The sequence below is a fragment of the Lichenostomus cassidix genome, unplaced genomic scaffold (assembly GCF_008360975.1).
Source record: "Lichenostomus cassidix isolate B80296 unplaced genomic scaffold, HeHo_3.0 HiC_scaffold_46, whole genome shotgun sequence".
Classification (NCBI taxonomy): domain Eukaryota; kingdom Metazoa; phylum Chordata; class Aves; order Passeriformes; family Meliphagidae; genus Lichenostomus; species Lichenostomus cassidix.
In genome coordinates this window covers 3,321,380-3,341,196 of record NW_028147597.1, presented here as the reverse complement: position 1 = coordinate 3,341,196, position 19,817 = coordinate 3,321,380, and the positions used below count along the sequence as shown (strand labels likewise).

Here is a 19,817-nt window from a genome sequence, read left to right as displayed (position 1 = left end):
TGTGACACAGCAAGGCCTCATGGAACCAAGGGTCCATGGTGACACTGTGGGGCCACATGGAGCTAAGGAGCCATAGTGACACTGCGGTTCTGCGTGGAACAAAGGGGCCATTCTGATATTGCTGAGCCTCATAGAACCGAGGCGCCAATTGTGACACTGCAGGGCCTCATATAACCAAGGGGCGACTGCAGTGTGGCAGGGCCTCATGGAATCAAGGGGACCGTAGTGACACTTTTGAGCTCCGTGGGACAAAGGGTCCATTCTGACACCATGGAACCAAGGAGACCACTGTTATACTACAGGACAGCATGGAACCAAGGAAGCCATCATGAGCCAGTGGGGCCTCATGGAACCATGGAGACCATTACGACACTTTGAGGCCTCATGGAACCAAAGGACCATTGTGGCACTGCAGGGCCTCATGGAACCAAGGCCACAATAGTGACACTGTGGGGCTCCAAGAGACCAAGGGAGTGAAGAATCAAGAAGACCATTGTGGCACTACAGGGCCTCATGAAACCATGGAGGCCATTTTTATACTTCAAGACCTCACGGAACCAAGCACTTATAGCACTTCAGGGCCTTGTTGAACCAAGAGGACCATAGTGACCCTATGGGACTCAATGGAACCAAGGGGCCATTATGTCACTGTGGGGCTCAATGGAACCAAGGGGCCATTGTGACACTTTGCAGCCCCATGGATCCAAGGAATCCACTGTGACACTACAAGGCCTCATGGAGGCAAGGAACCATAGTGACGCTATGGGGTCTTGTCAGGCCAAGGGGCAATTGTGGCACTGTGTGGCACTACTGAACCAAGGGGACCATTCTGACACTACTGGGCCCCATAGAACTAAGGATTCATCTAACAGTGTGGGGACTCATAGAACAAAAGGTCCATTCTGACATTGTGGGGCCTCATGGAATACTGGAGACCATTATGACACTTCAAGGCCTTGTTGAATCAAGCAGAACCTTGTGTCCATTGTGACAAAGGAGTCCATTGTGACACTACAGGACCGCATGGAAGCAATGAGACCATTCTGACACTGTGAGTCCCCATGGAACTAAGGGTTCATTGTGATACTGCGGTACCAAGGAAACCACTGTGGCACTTCAAGGCCTCATGGAAGCAAGGTGCCAGTGTGACACAGCTGCGCCTCATGCAACCAAAGGGACACTGTGATCCTGAGGAGCACAATAGATCTGTGGGGCCATCGTGACACTGCAGGACTATATGGAATCATGGACACCACTATGACACTCTGAGGCCTCATGGAACCAAGGGGCCATTTTGTCACTGTGCAGCTCCATGGAACCAAGGAAACCATTTTCACACTGCAAGGCCTCACGGAAGCAAGGGGCCATTGTGACACTACAGGACCCTATGGAAAAAAAGGTTCAGTGACACAGTGGGGCCTTGTGGAACCAAGGATGCAATCTGACACTACAGGGCTGAATGGAACCAAGGGGCAAATGTGACACTGCAGGGCCCCATGTTTCAAAGGGAGCATGGAACATGGAACAGGTCTGGCTTGCTTGGCCTCCCAAAGGCCACCTTTTTGGTGCAGCTGACCATGGCAAGGGTCGCTTCTCATCTGCCCCTTAAACACTGGAGGTCCATGCATTCCTTCTTATGGAGAAGAATCATCCCTTCTGTCCAGGTGCTCATGGCCAAAATTGGTACTCTTCCAAAATTCCCTATATGCCAGGGTTTCTCCCAGACAAAAGCTACCAGAGCAGACAGATTTGGCTGCCTTGGTCTCTGGTGGCCGCCTTTCATCTGCCTTCGAAACACTGGGGCTCCATGCTTTTCTTCTTATGGTGATGACTCGTCTTTCTCATCCAAGCAGGAATTAGGAAAGACAGACAACATGTTAGAAAGTAACCCTCAAAAATTTGCCTCTTGCCATGGTGAAACAAAGAACGTTAGAACTCAGCAGCTAAAGGCTCACTGAGTAGAACATTACAAAAATGACCTTGGCCAAAATCAGGGACATGGAAACATTTGCCAAAAATCATGTCCAACGAAACAAGCACTTCCCAGGGTTTATCTACATTGAAACACTCAAGACTTTCCCATGCCCCCCTCCCCCACCACACTCCTGAGCCCACCCAACCTGTCCTGCCACAAGTATCCAGGTTCCCTTTGCTGTTCTTCCGTGGAACAAGGCTGTCATCAAGAGCCCTTTTCTGGTAATTTTGGGGAGGGGCTTTTGTTACTTTATCAGAAAATAAAGTAACAAAGTCCTCTAGGTCAACTCTTGCAGCTGGCCCTCCTTCAGTGCCTGTGTGGTCCAATTCTGCTGAGTCCCAGATTTTTAAACCTTACAGCTTTAATTAATGTTATGAGAACTCAGCTATTTCTAGTTAAAAGATAACTGAGATCTTCTCTACTTTAACAATACTCTAATAAATTCAATCTCTTAGCTAAACAATCCTCTACTGATTAATCTCTCTAGTGTATATAGGCTTTTGAAATTACACCTCACCAGGTGCAATGCATTAGTCAAGCATTCTGGAGTGTCTATGCCTTAAAAGTTACTCCCTAATTTTCTCAGGGTATTTATCTTGTTAAACTAAACACAGATCTAGACTGAAAACATCTGATATAGCAAAGTCACAAAACCATAAATCCCTTAACTCACCATGGCACAGCTCCCTATGAAATTAAAGGACTACAAGATTCCTAGCTAAATATAACTCCTTTTCAATGGAGTTGAAAAGGAGTTCCTGAGTTCCCTAAAGTAAGGAGGTTCTCCTTCCACCATCTCTACTGCTACCATCCCAAGTGACCAGATGTCCACCTTGGGGCCCTGAGCACCACTGCTCCCAGCAGGGGCCATCCCCTGAGCAGTCCCTACCATTGAACTCCATTTATCCTGCTCAGGGCCAAGCTGGGCAGAGAGGCCAAAATCAGCTGAGGACAAAAACAAAGCCTGCTAAAGGCAGCTGGAATGAGGAAACCAAGCACAAGAATTCCACACTCTCAAGCTGACAGTGTCCTGTGGAATAGTGCTGGAAAAGTGGCTGTGCTCTGTTTCCTCAGAGCTGTAGCTAAGGAAGGATGGAAGTGGCCACTTAGAGAAACCCTCAAGGTTCATTTAGTGGCTTTGATTTATTCACTTGAAGCTGCAGCTTGGAACTCTGTGCCTCTGGAAGGGACACACACAAACCAAAGCCACTCCTGACAGCCTGCTTCTCTCCAGACCTCTCAGCACTGGGCAGCTTCTCTCAGCTCACAGCAGGGCTCTGTGCACTCCCACAAGGAGAACTTCAGATCTGCACCACTCAGAAGCAGCCCCACACCCCACAGCCTGCAAAGCAAACCAGCCAGCACACAGGTTCTGAACTGCCCCCTCTGCTCCCCCTAAGAAGGTTTGGTTTTGCTGGGTTGGTTCCCCCTGCCCCTGCCCCTGCCCCAGCCCCAGCCCAGGGCCAGGAGGTGGCACAGGTTGTCAGCAGGACCAGGAGCCACCTCCAGTTCCACAAAATCCACCCCCACAGGGCCCCCCGTGCCAAACAGCAACTTGGCAGTGGCTGAAGAATGAAACCATCAAAATCCCAGCAAAGGGGAACCTCTGGTGCCCAGCCAGGCCCTGGGGCTGGGCTCACCTGACAACCAGCTGATTGTCAGGTAGATTATGGCCTTGAGGAACAGCCCCAGCCAAAGTCCATCAGCTTAGCCACACCTGTGGCTGGCTCCAATATTATGTTCTCAGGCTTCACATATCATGGATGATGTTCTCAGGACCCTGCAGTCAGGATGATGTTCTCAGGATCCTCCAGCACCTGGGGGAACAGCGCTGGGGCCACCTCCTCCGGCAGGAACCTCTGCTCCCTCAGGAATCATGGAGGGCCTGTGAGCACTTAAGACACTCCATCAGCATTGTGGAGCTGTTGGGGAGATTGAATCATTCCAGGAGATAGAGGCTAATGTGGAAAGCCACAGGAGAACACCCTGATGAGCAGCACCAGCCCTAGAGGCAAACAGGGGCATTGGGCTGCGGGGTGACCACGATGCCATCAGTGGGACTAATGCTGCAAGGAGGTCTGGCAGTCCCCACCCAGGGGATGCCCAAATGCCCCCCTTCCCCTCCCCACCGGGGCTGGGCATTCCCCAGCTGTGATGCTCTGTGTCCCCTGGTGACCCCACACCCACTCCCCCTTCACTGTCCAGGCTTCCATATTCCTGCGCCTCAGCTCATCCCTGCCCATCCCACCTCAGCTTCTCTCTCTGGCCCCAGTCTCTCACCAGCTCAGCCCACCGGGAGATGTGATCCTGGGCCATGCATTGATCTCTCCCTGCAAGCCCAGGGGAGCAGCAGGCTGAGCCATCTGCTGCTCATCCACCAGCCCCTCCAAGCCCCTCTTCCTCCATCCCCTCCACTCCTGCCACTCACCAGGGCACCCAAGGAGTCCCCGAGCCGCAGCTGCTGTTCCCCAGCCTCGGGACCACCCAGTTCTGCTTCTAAATGGGCTCCTCCATCTTCCCTGTGTGCAGGACCCAGCCACCTCTGACTGCCCTGGGCTGGGCTTCCCGACCCACCCTGGGCACCAGCAGTGCAGGGCTGCACTCAGGCAGCTGCCCCATGCAGGAGGCTCCCTACTCCCCACCATTCCGGGGCTGGTCTGGCAGCTGCTGGAATCTGGAGTTTGGAGCTCTCTGTGCAACAAGGAGGAATTTTGGGGTTTGAATTTCCAGGCTTGAGACAATGGGGCTGCTGTTATCAATCGTGTCCTGAAGGGCTGGAACACGGAGAATGGAGCCAGAGCCAGAGCCCAGATCTGCAGGGAGCCCAGGAGACCCTCGTGCCAGGAACATTCCCCTCAGCTTTTCCATGGCCAGGAGGGAGCAGCAGCCAACAGGATCAGCCAGGAAGTGCTGATCACGAATATCCCACATACCCCTGGAATCTATGTTCTGCCCATGCTGGTCCTAATCTGTGCAGGGAACAGAGCACGACGCAGCTGAGGCAGGGATTGCAGCTCCCTGCCCAGGCTCTGTGCTCCCCCTGCCAGCCCCCACTGACACCCCTCTGCCCTCATTGTCCCTCACAGGTAACCTGGAGCTCTTCCTGCTGCCCCTCCCTGGGAACACAGACCCTGTCCTGGCCCTGCTGGCACAGCTGCCCCACACCAGTGCTGCCAGCCTGGCCACACACCCTTCTGCCCTGACAGGGCTCAGCCTAGGCCCTTCCCAGATCCTGATGCCCTAGGGCAGGGCTGGGAGAAGGTGGCAGCAGCCCTGAGGGCAGTTGGAGCTCCACAGCCCCTGGGCTGGATCCTGCTGTCAGTGCTGTCCTTGCCACCTGCCAAACCCCCATGGCTGCTCCATCTTAGAGCTGCTCAAGATCCCTTCCAAGGCCATCGAGTCCAACTTGTGACCAATCCCCACCTTGTCACCCAGCCCAGAGCACTGAGTGTCACATCCAGTCATTCCTTGGACACTGCCAGCGATGGAGACTCCAACACCTCCCTGGGCAGCCCCTTCCAAGGCCTGACCACCCTTTCCTGGCCAATCTGAGCCTCCCCTGGCACAGCTTGAGGCCCTTTCCTCTTGTCCTGTTCATCCATTTCTTCTGTTTACAGGGACAACCAAATGTCTCCCTCCTTCCCTGCCCGATATCCAACAGCAGACAGTCCATAGCCAGCATTCCTGTCCCTGGGAGCACCAGGAGGGACATTTGATGGCTTACGCAGCACTGAGAGAGGAGAAGGCAGGAATTCTCATTTATTTCTTTTCCATGCCCAAGGAGACTCACGCAATGGGAAAAGGAGCTGTTGTTTGTGGAGCTGCCCTGCAGGGCTCCAGCCCAGAGCAGAGGCTTTGGGGAGGTCAGGTGTGGTCCCACCTGCAGGTTGGGCTCTCTGCTGGGTCAGTCAGGGGCTGCTGGTGTGGGGCAGCCAAGCAAAGAGGAACTGTCCCAGCAAGGGTGAAGTTTGGCAACAACTGTGAAACAGAGGCCAGAGGCAGCAATAATGACAGGTTAAAGGTGTGTCAGAAACAGGGCTAATTCTCAAAATTCAGTGATTTAGTCTGTGGCATTGCTAGAAGTGTTTGACCTACACTGTTTCCCAGAATTCAACAAATCTCTGCCACAGATGGATGCCTTTTTCTTGGAATGGACAAAAGACCTCCCTGTGTGCAAGACTCATGTGCCTTCCTACTTTCTCTGGTCTGAGGGCAAAAGTATCTTTTCTTGTTCAGCTGTGCTGCTCCTTTTCACTCTGGTGGCTCAAACAGTGGAAACAGGAACTTCAAACCAGTGTAAAGACTTGGGAAATTTCAATGGGAATAGATTATCTAGAGCTACACTTGATCTGTCTTCTATCACTCAGTGGACTTGGAGCAGATTCTTCATAAATGATGCATGGGAAGGAGTAAATATGAAGTAAATCTGGTTCTATTACTTGTGTGATGTAATTCAGCCTTGAAAAGGAGTGATGCTTTTAGGCACCGGTGTGCACGTGTCTAAAGCACATGAATTCTCTGGTAGTTCCAAATTTATTCTGAGGCTTTGTACTCAACTGCTGATTTTTTCCTGATGTTGCTCATTTTAGCTTCAATGTTTGCAAAATAATGCAGATAAGAGGAAACAAGAAATTTAAGAGTTTAAAAAAAAACAAGATCAACCTCTGACAAAACTGCAAGAAAGGTTTGGGGATTTTTTATTGTACAGATTTTCTTTCATTAATTATTTTGCCAGTAAATATGTTGTTCCTAACTACTGATTTATGCCTTTTGAACCACAGATATTTATCATTACTTCTTTTAGTATTAATTACACCTTTTAAACCCCATGTACAACAGACTAATGCAATCAAAACTAGTTTTCTATCCCAAAGAGACTGAAAAACTTGTTTCTTTAGCCCAGTAGCACCAAACCCTGTGTGTTTGGCATCCCATCTCACACAGCCGGTCCCTGTATCTCCACAGGGGATTTCTCCCCAGGGCAGCCGTACGGCGATATTGACACCCCGAGCACAGCCATTCGGGCCGCTGTGAAGGCATTTGGAACTGCAGAGACGTTCTTCAGCAGCAGTGCCTGTCTTTAGTCTTTCTGACTTCATTCCCTCTGTCTTCACTCCCTCTGTCTTCATTCCCTCTGTCTTCATTCCCTCTGTCTCTCTCCCTGTGATAGGTTGGGTCTCAAAAACCAATCAGAGACGTAGATCCAATTAGAGAATTTATTAATTGAGCAAGCAGTTATCAGCCAAAAGAGCGCTGGGCGGGGGGAGACCAGTCCCTTGCTATCCTACCGCACCGCGCCCAAAGGTTGCAAGCAATTTTCTTTTATACGCCTTTTCACTCCCTCCCTTCGCGTCCCCTCGTGGGTCCCGATTGACGGCCCTTCGGGTGTCTTGATTGGCCATTGAGTCGTCTAGTGTTGGCGTTCTCTGCGTTGTTTGATCATGGTTTTTTTACCGTGGGGTGCGCAGGGCTCTCGGGGGGGGTGGGGGTTCTCTTGCATAGCGGTTAAGCTGTGACTGCTTCGTGGGAATTGCTCAAGGCTGCTGACCGGCCTTGTGGTGGGGGCTTTCTTAAGTCGGGGCTGCCTTGTAAAGGGAGTTGCTGTGCTGTGCTTGTACAAGGTCGTTTCGCGAGCCTTAAGTGTAACGGTTTAGTTTTAAAACAAAAGCTATTTCTGTCAAAGCAAAACTCAGCAAAAGTAAAGAAGCAAGAGTTAAGAATTCAACTTATTAATTCTTCGTGAACTATACCTTCTGTAATCTATCACACTCCCCTGCACAGCCGAGCAGGGCTGGCGGGAGCCGCGCTCCCCTCAGCGCCCCTGAGCAATGGCGGCAGCAATGGCGGCGCCGCTCCCTCAGCGCCGCCCCGGGGCCGAGCGGGTGCCCTTTGGCGCCAAGACGGGACCGCGGCTCCTCCGGCATTGCCCCGCTCGGCCATGGCCGCCCCCGCCGAGCCCGGGCACTCGCCCGGCTCCAAGGAGCCGCCGGCGCTGCTGCGGCTGAAGCGCAAACGCCCTGCGCGGAGGAGCGACCCCGCCGCCGCCGCCGCTGCCGCCGCTGGCCCGGCCCCGAGCCCTTCTCCAGCCCGGACAAGGCGCCGCAGCGGGCGGCGGCCGCCCCTCAGCCCCCGGGCCCGGCCCCGGCGGGCGGGGAGCCCTCGGCAGCGCCCTTGTGGCAGCAGGACCGAGCCCCGGCACCGGGCTGTGTCCCCGGGGCGCCGCAGAGCCCAGGGCACACACGGGCAGGGCACTCGGCGCCATCGCCCTCAGCCCCGCAGCCCCTTTGGAACCGGCCCGGGGCTCGCCCTGCCTCCTCCAAGGCCCTGCTGGGCTCCAGCTGTTGCTCAGCGCTGCGTGGGGATCTTGTGCTCGGCCCGAGCGGGCTTTGTTTGCAGCCCGGGGTGCTGAGGGTCACTCGAGAAATGTCACTGCAAGGGCAGATTTTGAAATTATCAGCTAGTTGCTTCCTTTGTGCTCTGCCGTATGCCGCTGTTTTATTCAATTTTTAGAGCCTGCCTCAGAAGAGAAACCTCCCCGCATAGCAGAGCCTGCTGAAAGATCCAACATCCTCGAACTAAGTAAGGGATGGAACAGCACAGACTGCTGAAAAGATTCCAGCTGTTCTCAGGGTACACAGAAAGCTGAAACAGTTTAACTTGGTATTTGGTGCTCCATGCCTGTAATAAATTACAATCAGTTTAGTTCACGAACTGTTTGAAAAGGGTGATAAGTCTTAAATTGCCTTTCCATTTATTTTTCTTTTTGCTGTTATAAAAACGATTCTTGCTTTAAACCAATATACTTAAACAAGCTAGTGGCTCTGCAACCCCCACAGGATGCTTACAAGCGGCACTGCCCAACCCCCACGAGACAGATACAAAAAGAATTTGACTCAGGGGCCATAAAACCTCCCCCTACCAAGAGCCCTGTGCAACCCCCACGGTGAGACCATCCCAGAAGGCCCAGTAACAACCACACAAAGCAGAGCACGACAGCCTAGACGACTCAGCAGCCAATCAAGGATTCATGAAGACACGCCAATCAAGGCATACGGAGAGAGTGGGATACGAAAGGGTTATAAAAGTTCATCCTCTGTAAGCCGGGGTGCGGTGCATAGAGGTATGCTTGAACCTCTGCCCGTCCAGCGCTGTCTTTACTGATATCCGCTTGCTTTTTAATTAATAAATTCTTTAATTGGATCTACGTCTCTGATTGGATAATGAGGCTCAATCTATAACAATGCCTAAAATGTCAGCTTTCAAGAAAATGCCCTTGATTGATGCTTCCTGTGCTGGTGCCAGTCTTTTAAACCCAGCCTTCTGCCTGACCTCTCTGCTGCTGTAGTTCCATGGACAGAGGTTGTTATTTTTCACCCCTTCCCATGGGCAGGCTGTGTTCAGCCATCTCCAGGACAGCAGGGCCACATCCCATGGCACTGTGACCTGGGAAGACAAAATCCATTATTCCAGATGTCCCCCCTTTGCTCCTTCTTCTCAGGCATTTGGCCCTGGCAGTGGGGTTTGCTCCTGGTTGCTGAAGAAAAAAGGAGACCATTGTGACACTTTGGGGCTCATGGAACCAAGGGAACCCTTGTGACAGTATGGGGCCTCATGGAGCCAAGGGGCCATTATGACACTCTGGGGCCACATGGAGCCAAGGGACCAGTGTGACACTGAGGGAACTCATAGAACCGAGGGTCCATGGTGACACTGTGGGGCCCCATGGAACCAAATATCCATTGTGACATTATGGGACTTCATGGATCTCATCGTCCAGTGTGACAGTGCAGATCCAAGAAGACCATGGTCTTGCTCATTGTTTATGCAAAGCTTTCGTATTCCTCATGAAATCATGAAGCCCACTGTTACCCAGCTGGGCTTTGTGGAACCAAGTGTCCATTGGGACTCTTTGGAACTAAGGAGACCATTGTTGGGTAAGGAACCTCATTGAACCAAAGGTCCATAGTGACACAGAAAGGCCTGGTGGAACGAAGGAGTACAAAGGTCTAAAACATTTCTTGCAGGGCTCTGCCCTGGGGGAAGAAGAACCTCATTGGTGGCAGCTTGGGCTTGCCACACACTTGAGGAGGGTGTCTGTTTTCAATGGAGAAGCTTAGCAGTTTCAGTTTGCTTCAAAGAAAAAAAAAGGGGAAAACACCCCTTTGCCTGAGTGTGGCCAGTTGTCCAAGCAAAGCAGGTCCCAGGTGAGTGAGGAGAGACAGGATGTGGTTGGGGAATGTGGAGCAAGGTTGTCCACACTGGGTCACACCTCAAGGCAAAGGTTCTCTGACCAGGCCAGACCTCCTGAGGAGAGACCCTGCATCAATATCAACCACAGAATGCTGCAATCTCCTCTTCTCTAAAGAGAACAGAAATAAAATACATGCTTTAAAATAGGGATGTGTATTTCTTACAAGCTCTTTGAAATATTTCTCCATAACTGTAGTAGGAAACCTTCTTAATGAAGTGCACCAGACCAGAGGGAAATCAAGGCAGAGCCATGGTTTGTCAGGACTTGCTTGATCCTAATGAGCCCTGTGGTGCATTTGGTGCTGAGCCCTTGAACCTCAGGGCAAACCTGAGAGGAGATTGCACAAACCTTTCCAGGAGTCAAAGTCAGAAGAAAAACCCAAAGTGTCTCCAAGCATTAATGGTTCCCACTGAGGTCCATCACCAACAAAAGCACCTCACAGAGTCCTTGGAATTCATCTTCTTGGAAGAGAGAACTGGAGGCCATGATAACACAAAAACCTCTCAGATATTCAGTGTGAAAAGGAAAAAGGAAAATACCTTAAAAAATGAAGTACTCGAGGTATTAATGAGCCCCACTGAGTGTCGTTACTAACAAGGGCTCTCAAGGGACTAATTAAAGCAGATAATTGGAGGCCAGGATTGCACAAACCTCTCAGAGACTCAGTGTCAAAAAGAAGGATTTTAATAAACCCTGAGTACCTTGAAGCATTAATGAGCCCCACTGAGTGTTGTTACTGACAGAGAATCTCAAGGGACTCATTAGAGCAGATAATTGGAGGCCATGATTGCACAAAGCTCTCAGAGACTCCAAGGCAGAAGCAAAACCCAAAGTCCTTTGAAAACCCTGCAGTCCCTGGGAGCATGAAGGAGCCCCCAGGGCCATTCCTGACCAAGGCTCCCCAGGGACTCCTTCCAGCAGAACTTTGAGGACACTGGGATGTTAGCGGGGGGGAAAATGCTGAGGGCAGGACAAGGTGGGGACAGTGCCCAGCCTTGCTGGGGCTGTGCCAGGAGCCCCAGTGCCTCAGGACAAGGTGTCTCTTCACAGCCCTTGGTGGCAAAGTTGAGAGAATGAGTTCTAAATTCAAACTGCAATTGGGTAAAATATGTCAGGAAACCTCCTTGACTTGGGGCCAAGCCTTACCTGTGGCTCTACTTCAAAACAATTCAGCCATGTGGCACCAGCAATATCAGCTCCTATGAGCTGCTCTGTGGTCAAACCTACCAAGTGCCACATTGCAGGAAACACACACATGTAAAAGGAGGGGTTGATTTGAATAATTCCCTCATTTCTCTTAGTAAAACCTTACAGGATTTGCAGCAAGCAGTGGAGATCTCCAGACTGATGGGATTGGACACACAGGGCACGAGTTCCAACCAGGAGATTGGGTCTGCTTGAAAGACTGGGGAACTGCTCTGCTCCAGCCAAAGGGGAAGGGACCTTTCCAAGTATTATTGGCAACTTTTTACAATAAACAGCTCAAGATGGCATCTCCTGGGGATTTGAAGAAATCTGGACCAAAATTAACTCATGGTTACCCAGCTGGACTTGAATAAAATATCTATTTATAAAGGTCACCATAATAAATGTTGTATGATTTTAGCTTGCATCAAGATTCAGTGTTGTAGCTGTTGTAATGCCTTAAGCTATAAATCAAATAGAGCTATTGAGAGATCAGTTCCCATCAGGAGCTGAGTATCAAGAAAAGGGGGGACTTGATAAGGACAGTCGAACAGAATAGCACAGCCTTGGAGAAATAGATAAAGGATGTAATTGAGGCAAACAGAAGTCACACAAAACACAAGCAGAATGTCAGCTCAGTTCTGCAAAGCTGACAAAGCATGAGTTCTGCAAAATAATGATATTGCCCTTACTCAAAAGCGGAGGTTTTAAACAGCCCCCTAAAAAGGACACTGGAGGTTGAAGACTGACCCCAAAGAACCATTCATGGACTTGTGATAAATGGTGCAGTTCTGTAAAATTAAGTAATACTTATGCATGAAGTAATGCTGGGATAGCTAGTGAATATGTAATCAGTGTGTGTGATAAAAACTCTGTTAACCCAATGCTCAGGGCACTCGAATGGAGGAAGGAATGGAGGAAGGCTCCTCTGAATGACCAGCACTGCAATAAAGAGTAGCTGCTTTCTAATACTCAAATTGTGGTAGAAAGTTTCTATCTGGCTGATTTCAGTATCAGTTCCACAAGGCCTCACAGTGTCACAATGGTCACCTTCATTCCATGGGGCCCTGCAGTGTCACACCAGCCTCTTGGTTCCATGAGGTTGTGCAGTGTCACAATGAGCCCTTGGGTCAATGGGGCCCTGAAGTGTCACAATGGTCTCCTTGGCTCCATGAGGCCCCATGGTGTCACAATGGTCCCTTGGTTCCAAAGAGCCCTGCAGTGTCACAGCAGCCTCTTGGTTCCATGAGGACTCACAATTCCACAATGGTCTCCTTGGTTTCATGATGCCCTGCAGTGTCACAATGATGTCCTTGGTTCCATGTGTTCCCACAGTGTCACAATGAACCCTTGATTCCATGAGGTATCACAGTGTCACAATGATTTCCTTAGTTCCATGACACCCCACAGTGTCACCCTAGGACAGGACACCAGGAGGGATTCATTCCCCACTCCCTGCAGCTCCCTGGCCCAGCTGCACCAACATCTTCTCCCAAGCCAGCGCTCTTGGGCACAGCCAGGGCTGTGCCACACTGCAGCTTCCTGCAAACCACAGCAGCAGCTTTGAGTCCCAAACCCAAGTCACAGACAGTTTGCCACTCTTTGTGTCTATATCTGACCAAGAAATGTCCCACTGTGGGCTGCCCCTTTCCTGCAGTCACTGCAATCCTGGGACCATACCTGGAGCTCTGAGCGAGAGAAATGGCCAGCGCTGCACCTCTGCTCTGACTTGGGGATGGTGGCAAATGCTCTGTGGGGTGGCTGCAATGATGGAAAAAGGACAATTGGCAGTGCACAGGGAAACCCATCTGGGCTGCTGGATTGGGGCAAAACATCACTGCCTGGGGAGAGAAGTTGGCTGTGAAAGTCCCTCCTGTGGATGCTCACGTAGCCAAGAGTTGGGCACTGAAGAGCATCGCAGCAATGGCCAGGGGGATGGAGCTGCCAGGATTAAAGTGTCTCAGGTGGGTCTGGAATGGCCACACAAGGCTGAGTTATTTCTGGCTCCATGGGCCCAGGACACCTCAGGTCATCAGGGAAGAGATGCAACCTCCAGATGGGCTTGTGACCAAGGGGTGGATTTACCCATGGACAGCATCTCCAGGTTATCCATGAGTGTGAAACGTGTGCTGAGATCAAGCAGGGCCAAGCGGGTAAAGCCCCTGTGGTGTGGGGATGATGGTGGGAATATCAGTCTGGGGGAGTCTGGCAGATCAATGACATCACAGTTCCACAGACCCACCAGGGCAAGCACTGCTGCTGACAATGGTGCTAACAACCCCTGGATAGCTGGAGAAGAACCCTGTGCCTCACAGCAATGCCCAGAACACCACCCTGGGCCTGAAAAAGAAACTTCCGTGGGGACAGAGCCTCCCTGAAAGACCTGAGTGGGACAATGGGACTCCTTTCCAAAACAGCCTTTTGAACACCTGGGCCAGAGAGCACAGGATTGAGTGAGTGTTTCATATTCCCTTTCAGGCACCAGCCTGGGAATGCTGAACAGTGCAAAGGACTGCTAAAAACCACCCTGAAAGCACTGCATGGTGGGACCTCAGAAACATTGGGAGCTGCATTCACTGAAGGCCACCTGAGCAGGGAACACTTGAGCCTTCACCAATCGAGCTGGCCCTGCCCAATCAAATCCTCCTTGTGCCAGAGAAGGGGATAAAGCCCCGTGGTGCCTATGAGAAATGTTAGAGAAGACAGTTTGGATCAGTCCTGCCTCAAGCAAAGGCAAACCCATCCCTGGAATTGTTTTTTCTCAAGGACCTGAGTGCACTTGGTGGGAGATGCAGAGGGAAGGGGAAACATGATGTGTCCCTCAAGGGGATTTGATTTTGGGTGAGAACAGTCTGTAATGTTGAATTGTACAACACTGGCTGCTGAATGACACTGCCACTGTTTGCCGTAACTCCCATGGACAACAAGGATGGACTCCTCCAGATACACCAGGCATGAGATCCTGATTCAGCAACCAGCTGACAGCACAGCAGCCCTGCTGCCCTGGGAGACATCTAACATGGACAGAACTCACAGCCATGGACTAACTTAACAGTATCTTTAGGGGACAGCCACTGAGTTTGGAAGTTATACTTGTGCTACTGTATAAATGTATATGTGTATGTATATGTATATGTATATGTATATGTATATGTATATATATGCACTTAGTGTAGGATCTAGGCATGAGTATAGGGTATAGAATAAGGGGTGGGAAATGTCCTGGTTCTGGCCAGGACAGAGTTAATTGTCACAGTAGCCAGGAGGGGCATGGCCAGGACCCAGAGGTTATTCTCTATCACCTCACATCATTGCCAGGGTGGGGGAAAGGGAGTCTCTCTCCTGAGGAGAAGGGGCTCCTTCCAGTCGAGTCAGAGTGGTTCAGGGAGCAGGGGGTAACACCGATTCCAAGCCAGGGGGAGTGATCAGGGTGGTGGGGCTGCAGTCAGCTTGAGTTGAGCTCCATAGGGAGCATTTTGCTCATGAATCTCTCTTTTGTACACTTTTTTTATTACTATTGTTGTTATTACTGTTCCTTTTCTCATCTCAGTGCTGTTTCCTGTGAATTGTTCTTACCTCAACCCACAATCTTTACCTTTTGTGTGTCCAGTTCTGCTCTCCATCCTGTCACAAGGGTTGGGGGAAAGGGAGGAAGGAGCAAACAGCAGAGTGGTTTGGAAAGTGTCAGTGGGAGCAATGAACTGGGGAGTACCATTCCCAAACCATGACAGACCCACTTGGTCAGTCTTTCACACAGAGATGTTGGACCTTGCTCTGAATTATTTTTACATTTTGGGTTTGGTTCCTCTAAAACCGTGGAAATTCATGTCCTACAACTGGCATTTTTTTCATTTTTATGGAAATGTTGGGGATTAGGTCAGATTAAAATGCTGACATGGTGTGTGTAGGTATTTGCAGCGCTGTGCAGAAGGAGTTGGGGATATAAGAATGCCAGAATTATAAAATGGCTTGGGTTAGAAAAGACACAAAAGAGCATCTGGTCCAACTCCCATTACCCAGGGACACCTTCACTCGTTCAGGTTACGCAAAGCTCTGAACCTTGGACACTTCCAGGGATGTGGTTTCCATTCACTGGGCAACCTGAGCCAGAGTCTTGCGAACCTGACTGTAAAATATTTCATCTTTACATCCAATCTAAATCTGCCCTTGTTCAGCATAAAGATATAGTACCACTTTCTGCCAATACAACCCCTGTCAAAATCTCACACTCTGTCTTTCCTGGATGAAGAACACAACATTTTCATGGCTAAACAATGGAGACGTCAGAGAAATGTCCCAGCACTTTGGCCATGGCTGCTGTCCCTGGCCCTGAGGCCATGAGGAGGACACAAGTGACCCTTGCAGCCCTGGGGCCTCATTGCCTCCTTGTCCCTGCCCAGCAGCCTGGCAGGGGCTGCCCCATGGTCCTGCCCTTGGCATTGCACATCCCCACATGCCAGTGCCCCGGGAAGAGCCCTGAGCACTGAGGGAGGGACAGGATCTGCCTTGCCAGGGGCTGGGGCTCAGGCCTTGGCCCTTTGCATTCCTGAAACACATCCAGGTTTGCTCAGCATCAGAGACACCTTTGCCTTCTTTGTCCCCAGATGTCATCACTGCCTCCAGTGTTCTCTAACTGCAGCCTGGAGACACTTTCTCAGTAGTGTAACTCAGTCAGATCATTAAAACTTCAAGAAACATGGAAGTTTGAATCTGACTCAGAGTTCTTGAGAAGTTTTTTGAACACTCTCTCAGGGACTGAGTTTCATGTAAACACCACCAAATCCCTGAGAGGCTCATTAAAGTCCTTGTGCTGTTGCTGTGCTGCTGAGCAGGGCTGGGCTCCTGGCACAGAGGGAACTCCTGGCAACCAAGAAGAGCTTCAAAAAGACATTTCTCCTGAGGAGCAGTTTCTCTCAAAGCCCAGCAGGGCTGAGGGTGCTGCCTGCAGGTACCTGAGAGGAGTGAAGCAGACAGAGGCATAAAGCAACTGGAAGGACAATTCTGAGCTTATTCATGGAGAAATCTTCACAGCTTCTGACACAGTAAGTCTCTGGCTGCAGGGATCTCCTAAAGCTGACACATGACAGCACTGATATGACTGTAAGGATGGCTCTGCTGGGGTTTCTGGTTTGGGGGAGGATGTGCTGCAGAGCGGGGCTGCCCTGGGCACCGTCAGAGGGACAGGGCAGGACAGCTCCTGCTGCCAGGGATGGCTGCAGGCTGGGAAGGTGGGGGTGCAGCCAGGGGTGCCCAGGGCTGTCCTGCAGAGCAGCTCCTGCAGCCCTGAGGGCTCTTTGCCAGGGCAGGGGATCTGCCAGCTGCCCTCAGCAGCAGAGCTCTTGTGTCCCCTGGCAGCCAGCACAGCCCTCAGCCCGGGGGCTCGGGGCCCTCAGTCCCCTCCTGGGCCGGCAGAGCAGCACCAGAGATGAAGGGCATCTCTCCTGCCATTGCCCATTCCCTGCTGACCAGGGCCTGAGGGCGACTGTCCTGCACTGCTGCTGCCTGCGAGGGGCTGTGCAGGGCTGGGCAGGGAAAGGCTTTTCCTCAGGGCTCGGCTGTCTCTCTCCTTGCCTTGCTCAGCTGCTCCTGGCATTGCTGACAGGCTCTCTGGCAATGGCAGTTGCAGCTGCAGGGTCAGGCGCAGCCCTTGGGGCTCCTCCTGTGCAGGGTGAGCACAGCAATGAGGTGTCCCAGCTCCCTCTGCCCTGGGCAGCTCTGGGCAGGGCAGGCTGGCAGGCTGGCAATGAAATGACTCTCCTCAAGCAGTTCCATGGCCAGGACCCTTGGTGTGTCCTCGGGGTGTCCATCCAAGCTGTGAGCTGCCTTCCAGGGGACACTGGGGGACAGGAGTGTCCTTGGCCAGCAGTGGGGCTGAGACTCTGAGAAAGGCTGAGCCATTTGGCACTGCTGTGAGTCCCTCTGCTCTCAGCTGTGTCAGGGTGATTTTCAGGGGAACACAGTGAGTGCCCTTGATCTCAGAAAGGGCAGCTGGGAACAGATGGAGCACCAGAGCAGCTCCCCTCAACCTTCACTGAGTTACAGCCAATGCTCTTGCCTTGCAAAGTTCTCTCTGTTCTCCCTGAGCACAGCAGGAAATCCTCTCCAACTGCCTTTGGCTGTCACTGTTCCTTAGCCCTGGGACAGGAGATGCTGCCAAGCTCCTCTGCCTTAGGGGCAGTTTGGTCTGATGAAGTCCAACCCAGGACTGGTCCCTGTCCCCCATTGCCATGACCCCACTGCTGCAGAGCAGAGCTGACTCCTCGGTGTCCATGGGCAGAGCCACTGCTTGTCCCAGCAACAGGGCCAGATCCCAGCAGAGCTGCAGGCATGGGGCTGGAGGAAGAGCTCTGAGAAAAGGAAAATTGGGTGGCACAGTGTGGCAGGGCTGGCAGAAAGGCTGGGACATTGCTCAGGAATGTCTCGCCTAACTTCTCACTGTCCTTTTCTCCCTGAACAGGTCCCCATGTCCAGAGAGTCAAAATGTCCAACAGCAGCTCCATCAGCCACTTCCTCCTTCTGCCATTTGCAGACACACGGCAGCTGCAGCTCCTGCACTTCTGCCTCTTCCTGGGCATCTCCCTGGCTGCCCTCCTGGCCAACAGCCTCATCATCAGCGCCGTAGCCTGGAACCACCGCCTGCACACCCCCATGTTCTTCTTCCTGCTCAACCTGGCCCTGGCTGACCTGGGCTCCATCTGCACCACTGTCCCCAAAGCCGTGCACAATTCCCTCTGGGACACCAGGGACATCTCCTACTCAGGATGTGTGGCACAGATGTTTCTCTTTTTGTTCTTCATCACAACAGAGTATTTCCTCCTCACCATCATGAGCTATGACCGCTATGTGTCCATCTGCAAACCCCTGCACTATGGGACCCTCCTGGGCAGCAGAGCTTGTGCCCACATGGCAGCAGCTGCCTGGGCCAGTGGCTTTCTCACTGCTCTGCTGCACACAGCCAATACATTTTCCCTGCCCCTGTGCCACGGCAATGTCCTGGGCCAATTCTTCTGTGAAATCCCACACATCCTCAAGCTCTCCTGCTCACATTCCTATCTCAGGGAACTTGGTCTCCTTGCTGTTAGTGCCTGTTTGTCATTTGGTTGTTTTGTGTTCATAGTTTTCTCCTATGTGCAGATCTTCAGGGCTGTGCTGAGGATCCCCTCTGAGCAGGGACGGCACAAAGCCTTTTCCACATGCCTCCCTCACCTGGTTGTGGTCTCCATGTTTATCTGCATTGCCATTTTTGCCAACCTGAAGCCTTCCTCCATCTCCTCCCCGTCCCTGGATCAGGCAGTATCAATTCTGTACTCAGTGGTGTCTCCAGGCCTGAACCCCCTGATTTACAGCCTGAGGAACCAGGAGCTCAAGGCAGCACTGTGGAGACTGATGACTGGACAATTTCAGAAACATTAAACTGGTTGCCAATTTCTGTAAATCTCTTGTTATATGAGTCATCTTTGATAATTCTTGTTGGTTTGGTTGTGGGTTTTTATTCCTTTGATTTAATTTTTTAATATCCACAAATAAAGGTCGTTGCGCCATTTCTCATTTTGTTTCTTTCCATGTTTGTTGTGGCCCACAGTCTGTGTCAATGAGGAGCTGTGCTCAAGGTGGCTTTAAGTAAACTAAAGGGTCTCCCAGCCAAGTTTTCACCAGAGATCCCCTTTTGTTCCCTTCTCTGGAGCTGCAGCAGCAATGTCTGTGTGCAGAGCTGGGGCAGATCAGGGGTGGCACAGCAGCTGTGCCAAGGAGCAGCAGCACTTGGTGTTGCCAGTGCTGCTCCCGTGCCACTGCCCCGCTGCCCTGCTGCCCCTCGTGTTGCTGTAGGGCCTGAGTGCTCTCGGGGTCGCTGCCAGTGCTGGGGGTGGCAGTGCCGGGGCTGCAGCAGGGACAGGCCATGGGCACTGCTGGGGCACAGCTGACGCCTCAGGGCAGGCCTGGGGGCTCGAGGCTCCTTGCCCAGGCTCTCTCCAGAACACGCCCAGGCCAATGCTGAGCAGAGAAAACCCCCGTGAGCAGCTGCAGGGTGGCCGTGGGCAGGCTGGGGGCAAACAGCATGGCTGGGGCTCTGCAAGGTCCCTGGGGGAGCCGGGAAGGAGCAGCAGAGCAGGGGCTGATCCATCCCCACTGCGCTGGACAGCCCAGGGCAGCGTCCCAGAGCGTCCTCATGGAGCTGCCAACAACATCCCCCCTTGGCAGCCCTGGCCTCTCCCCCAGCTCCCAGAGCTGCTTGATCCTTCCAGGCAGAGACACGGCAGCACTGGCTCAGGAGCCCTGTTTGCATTGCACACAGCAGGCGTGAGCACCCCATGCTGTTGGTGTGGGGAGATGAACCTGAGTGAGCACAAACACCATCAGCCCTGGGGGCCAGCAAGGGCTGGGGATGGGAGGGAAACCACTCAGGTT

At 52.1% G+C, this 19,817-nt stretch overlaps 2 protein-coding genes across 2 annotated transcripts in view; both read left to right on the top strand.

Moving 5' to 3' along the window:
- LOC146421984 (olfactory receptor 14A16-like) overlaps positions 1-19,817 on the top strand; it is a 468,355-nt gene that overhangs the window by 232,857 nt on the left and 215,681 nt on the right. The gene's annotated exons all lie outside the window — the stretch shown is intronic.
- LOC146421990 (olfactory receptor 14J1-like) lies at positions 17,892-18,905 on the top strand. The gene has a single exon (XM_085046941.1). The coding sequence runs from the start codon at positions 17,892-17,894 to the stop codon at positions 18,822-18,824; it is 933 nt and encodes a 310-aa protein (XP_084903067.1). The 3' UTR covers positions 18,825-18,905.

Excerpts from the sequence above, each read along its gene's own strand:
- LOC146421990 (XM_085046941.1), top strand. The coding sequence starts at position 17,892 with ATGTCCAACAGCAGCTCCATCAGCCACTTCCTCCTTCTGCCATTTGCA.